The 5,957-nt window shown below is 42.1% G+C and overlaps 1 protein-coding gene across 1 annotated transcript; it reads left to right on the top strand.

Annotated features, from left to right (window-relative positions):
- Positions 1-5,928, top strand: LOC124648084 (putative disease resistance protein RGA3). Its single transcript, XM_047187907.1, has 2 exons — positions 1-22; positions 2,363-5,928. Exon 2 carries the CDS (start codon positions 2,371-2,373, stop codon positions 5,926-5,928), a length of 3,558 nt encoding a protein of 1,185 aa, XP_047043863.1. The 5' UTR covers positions 1-22; positions 2,363-2,370.
- Positions 5,929-5,957: the final 29 nt, after the last annotated feature.

Here is a 5,957-nt window from a genome sequence, read left to right as displayed (position 1 = left end):
GTGTCACGCACGGTTACCCAAGGTAAGCTCCGGTTTCATTCTTGTTCTGTTGCTACGTTTCTGGATTTGGGGATTTCTTCTCTAGGGCTAGGGGCTCTTCTTGATTTGGGGGAAAATGGTGGCACTTTCGTTGAAATTTTCCTCCTTACTCCTTTCCGAGTTGTGACTAGTTTCAGTAGCAAGCTAATAACTTATTATATGGCCACCGAGCATGATCAGTAGCACATAATAAGGACACAACCGAGAGTAACAAGAACTTCTAAGTCACCATAAAACGTGATCATTAGCTTAAGCTGAAATTGTTAGCACATAATCTTGATCGCCAGGTGCTAACACTGCGACGTTCGTATTAAAAGCATGCAATTAGCACTATTTCGGAAGCATCATGACTTAACGGAACAGCAGGGGTTAGAGCATGATTCATGAAATTTTGCCACAAACAATATAAGCCCCACTCAAGAGAGATGGACTTGCCCAAATAGGGTTTGTTACAGCGGACAGATCAAATTCGAACAAGGCTTTAACTAGCAGTATATAGGGGATGATTTGCTGATTGAAGAAAACGATGGAGAGGAGAGTCGGCAGATGGGGAATGCTACTGATTCAATCCAGTCCAAAATTAAGAGTAGTTCTACCTGTGGCATGTGCAGCAGTTGAGGCCGAAAAATAGGCCCCCGCGTGCCTGGCAGTGCCAAAATCTTCCAATGCTGCATCTAGACTCACTACTGACTGACTGACTAATCATGGATGGAAACCGTCTAGCTGTGATGACTAGCTAATTGGTCTTGGGCCAGGTCTAGGTTCTGGTCTGCTTCTGCCCCCCAAGTTGGTGTGATCCAGACAATGTTTGGATGGGCTTGATGCACGTCTAGGACAACACTGCTTATCCATAAGACAGAGCTATGAATCCTATGATCTTGCCAAGTGTGCACCCCCTCCATTTGTAATTTACCAAGAGTAATCATCATGCAAAGAGGCGAGATTGTTATCCCTAATATCTTGATCAATACCAGTAGCCTTATTTCAAACAAGGAAGCACTTCTCAAGTGCTATGTATAATAATCATAGTAATCATAGGTGACAAAGAAAGATATAACGGGAAGCAAGAGCTATCATGGAAGCCATTCAACATTTTGGACTTTCTGAAATGTTGGATATATTAAATTAAAATGTAACATTTAATTTTAGTCATCCAAGTCAGTCAAAGTTCACACAGCTCACAGCTGCCACTGCCATACCCAACCACTTTCAACTCCCATCGTTTTCACTCGTCCTCTTGATAGCCAGCTGCCACAACAAAAAATTCTCCACTCACACTGTTTGTCTTCATCAAGTTCACAGCCATGTCCACCACATCTTTCTAACTTCTCCTTTGTAGCTTGCCATCGCCACCGCGAAGACCACCAGTAGTTAGCCGTCACATCCAAGCTAGGCTCCATTTTAGGCATTGCTGACTCCTCGCCTCTTCGGGGGCCTCCTCTGATCTTCAGTTTCGGCTGAAAAAATGTTCGATTAATCCAATAGGTACTTATTTAGTTTCTCATCTAGTTTGATCTTGAAGCATGCCTCTGATTAAGGCAGAAGTACTTTTACTTGTTGTACTTTGCACAATTGTTAATATATACCAACAATTCATAGTTTCTGTCAAGTCTCACCGATCTGAAGTAGCGACATTGATTTTGGGAGTTCTTTTTTAATGTTAGTAGTTTTCTCCATTTGATTTTGAAAGCTATATATCTATGTCAGTTCCTTGATGTTTTTTTTATATTACACACATCAGTGATGATATGGGACCACTTATACAGAATCATTATTCCACGGTACCCTTTTCCCTTGCAAGTTAAAGGAGCGAAAACTTCTATAGGTGTCTTTCAAATCTCAAGATCATCTTCATCTGTCACGAGATGTTTTAGGTCTAACTACAGCCACATGTTATATAAGATTACCTTAGTTGGTGGCGCCATTGGAGGATGGGGACAGAAGCATCATTGACTTTCAAGCTACATATTAGAAAATATCCCTACTGTTGGATGATTCTCTAACTAAGGAATATCAACATGCATGCATCTAAACTTGCAAAAGAATTAATAGCGTGGTCCAGTGTACTAGCTCTTGGGGCTATATAGTACTGCCTATTGAAAGATGACTTTTCTTCTATTATTTCACTCTCTCCCCCACACCAAGTGAGCACAATCATCTTTCTTCTCCAAATTGTGGCTGAAAGGCAAGATCACATCCATCTGCCCATAATTCTTGCCTTAGGTTTCTAACTTGAATTTTTTTCATAATTTTTACATTTCTTCATAATTTCTTTGTTATTAACTTTATTCTTCTTTGGAATTGAATATCTTGCGATCTGCAGGAATCAAAATGGCCGCTGAACTAGCTGTTACAGGATGGTTCTTATCGCCAATCATACGGGAGATGCAGGACACCGCTTTGGCCTACATAAGGGGGCAATTTAGTTGGAAGAAAGATCAGGAGAAGGACCTTGAACGCCTTGACACCACCCTTACAGAGATCCTGACCATTGTGGATGTCATTGAGAAGCGGGAGATTAAGGATGGAAACCAGAGGAGGCTGCTAGGCAAACTTAAAGACGCCATTTACAGCGCAGTTGATGTGCTAGACAGTTTTCAATACATGGTCCTCGAGTCCAAGGTTGACAGCCAATCTGCGGTGAGTTGTGTCACCTCATCATGTATTTACTTGGGTAAACGTTTGGTCGGTACCGACAGTTTCAGGCGGAAGCTAGCAGATATTTTGGAGAAATTAGGTGAGGTCAAAACGACAGCAGATACATTATTGAAGGTCGTTAGTTTTGACAATGCTACTGCAAAGTTATTGCCGGTAACACGGCTGCGTGTAACTACCCCTTTGAAGGAAAATCACCATATATATGGTCGAAGAGATGAGCTAGATAATCTGAGAGAGATGCTGTTTGAGATAAGTGACAGTAGTGCACCTGTAGCACCTGGTGACTCAAGCATCCCTAATGTTATATCCATTGTAGGTGTTGGTGGGGTTGGGAAGACTAGCCTTGCACAGCTGGCCTTCAGAGATGAACAAATACGCATGAACTTCAGTCTCAGAATGTGGGTTTCTGTATCTGATACTTATGATGAGATTAGATTAACAAGGGACATTTTGGAGTGTTCAACCGATGAAAATTATCATACTGTTACTGAATTTGATAAGTTGCATAATGCTATTCGTGAAAAGATAGGTGGGAAGAAGTTTCTTCTTATACTGGATGATGTTTGGTATGATGAGGACAGAACAAATTGGGAGAATAAATTACTGTGGAGCAAAGTCTTGTCTTGTTTAAATACTGGACTGGAAGGGTCCAAGATTTTGGTGACAACTCGAGCTGACAAAGCTTGCAGTATCCTAGATGCTAGAACACCCCCTTTACGTTTGGGAGGATTGGACACAGATGACTACTGGTTGCTATTCAGAAACTGCGCCTTTGGTGAGAAATATCCGGGACAATTTCCAGAACTTAAGGAAATAGGAGTACAGATTTGTCGCAGATTGAATGGTTTGCCTCTAGCAGCAAAGATAATCGGTCGCCTATTGAGTGCTGATTTTGATATCAGCCACTGGAAGAAAGTTATGGAGAGTGATCTATCTGATGATGTTATGAAGATTCTCAGGTTGAGTTATCAACATTTACCTGTCCAACTGAAGCTATGCTTTAGCTTCTGCAGCCTTTTCCCAAAGGACTGGCTTTTTGATCTTAACAAGCTCACTGAAATGTGGATTGCACAGGGTTTTGTACAGAAGGAGGATCCATATGACACTGATTCCAATATTGAAGATGTAGCAAAGGGCTACTTCAATGAACTTGTGCAAAGATCATTCTTTGAGCGCTCATTGTTTGGCCTTCCAACAGACTATGTCATGCATGATTTGATCAATGACCTGGCTCGCAATGTCTCCAAGGATGAGTACGCCAGGGTTGAAAATGACAAACAACAAAAGGAGATCTCACTAAACATTCGCCATCTATCGATATCAGCAAATTTGTTAGGTGCCATGAAAAAAACAGAATTGAGAAATTTGCGTACCATGATTGTTTGGAAGAAAAGGTTTACTTGCTTAAAATTGTCCCTTCCAGATGATATATTCAACAAGTCCAAGAGCATCCGTGTGCTGGATCTGAGTGGCTGTTGCCTGGATAGGCTGCCTACATCAGTGCAAGTTCTGAAACATCTGCGTTATTTCGCTTTTCGGGTTCCTGAGAGGCCATGGCAAACACCATTGGTTCGGCTTTACCACCTGGAGGTCTTGGCCACAAGCGGACACTCCTGCCGGGAAAGTGAATGCGTTAACCTTCCTGCAAACATGAAGAGGAACCTTATCAAATTAAGAAAAGCTTTCCTTTATAATATTTACGGTGCCACAATTTCTGGTTTCGGAGGACAAACTCAGCTCCATGGCGTTGGGGAGTTCCACGTCAGGAAGGAGAGTGGTTACAGACTAAGTGAGCTGAAGGAGATGAAAAATATCGTCGGACAGTTAAAAATTAGATCTCTCGAGAATGTTGAACGTCAGCAAGAGGCAATTAATGCCTGCCTAGACTGCAAAGAGCATATCAAATATTTGGAACTCGAGTGGAGCATCCATGCGAGGTCTTTAACTTGTGATCTTGATTATGATGTGCTTAGTGCCCTTAGACCTAACCCTGATCTTGATCGGCTGAAGATCATTGGATATAGGGGAGCAAGGTCACCCAATTGGTTTGAGACAAATTGGCTGACTGCATTGAGTTCTCTAGCTCTTGAGAACTGCATCAGTTGGGTACAATTGCCCCCTTTTGGTCAGCTTCCTCTGCTCAAGTATCTTCAACTACGAGGCATGCATGCTGTCAAGCAGATAGGTCAAGAATTCTATGGGAATGGTTGCTTTCCAGTTTTGGAAGACATGGTATTTGATGGCATGCTCCAATTTGAAGGCTGGTCTGGAACCGAAGATGGGTCATCTTTGCTTCCATGTCTTGAAAGACTACACATATCACGGTGTCCTAAGCTTCGAGAAATACCAAGCAGCTTCAGTGCAAAGCCAAGAGTTGAAGTTGAAATACCATCTGATTCCTCGCCAACTTCTTGTTTAATTGATTCACTGATTGCAACAGCTTCACGATTGATCTTTCTAGCTTGCTCCTACAGCTTCTTGAGTGACCTCAACACTGAGCAGCTCAACCATGTCGCTGAGCTGAACATGAAGAACTGTACAGACCCAATGCCAACTGGTGGATTTCACAGACTTGGCTCCCTTGAAGTGTTCAGGATCAGCAACTGTTCGACTTTACTATCATCAGTTAGTACAGAAGCGGTTGAGGACCAGCTGGAGACATATCTACTTCCTCCGTCTCTTTGCCACATTGAAATATCTCAAAGCAATTTCCATTGCAACTTATTACCAAGGTATTTGCAAGGCCTAACTTGCCTCTCAACGTTGGTGCTCGAAAGTTGCCATTTGATGACCTCATTGTCATTTGCTTCTGGACCCCACCACCTCAAAGCTCTGGAAACTATAACCATTAGAGGTTGCAATGAGCTTGCTTCATTGGATCGATTTAGAAATCATAGAGCTCTCCGGAAGTTAGTTGTTGCAGATTGTTACAATTTCTGCTCCTTGCCAACCGACTTGAATATAGTGGGATCTCTTGAGGAATTAGTCATATGTGGGTGTCCAATGATGAGGTTTCTCCCCGAAGATGGCTTGCCAACTTCTGTGCAGACCATTTTGTTATCAAGCTGCCATCCAGAACTTGAGGTCCAGCTTCAAAGGAAGGAAGGTGCTGAATGGAACAAGATTCTTCATATCCCAAAGAAGAAATTTGAGGTCTTTATATGCTGCTCTCATTCTTCACTTACATTTGATTCTTATTCATTGTGTTCATCTTGTTATTACAATAATTGACAAAGTTAAATCATGTTTCTCATTGCAAC

The sequence above is a fragment of the Lolium rigidum genome, chromosome 4 (genome assembly GCF_022539505.1).
Source record: "Lolium rigidum isolate FL_2022 chromosome 4, APGP_CSIRO_Lrig_0.1, whole genome shotgun sequence".
NCBI lineage: Eukaryota > Viridiplantae > Streptophyta > Magnoliopsida > Poales > Poaceae > Lolium > Lolium rigidum.
This window is presented reverse-complemented; position numbering and strand designations above follow the sequence as displayed.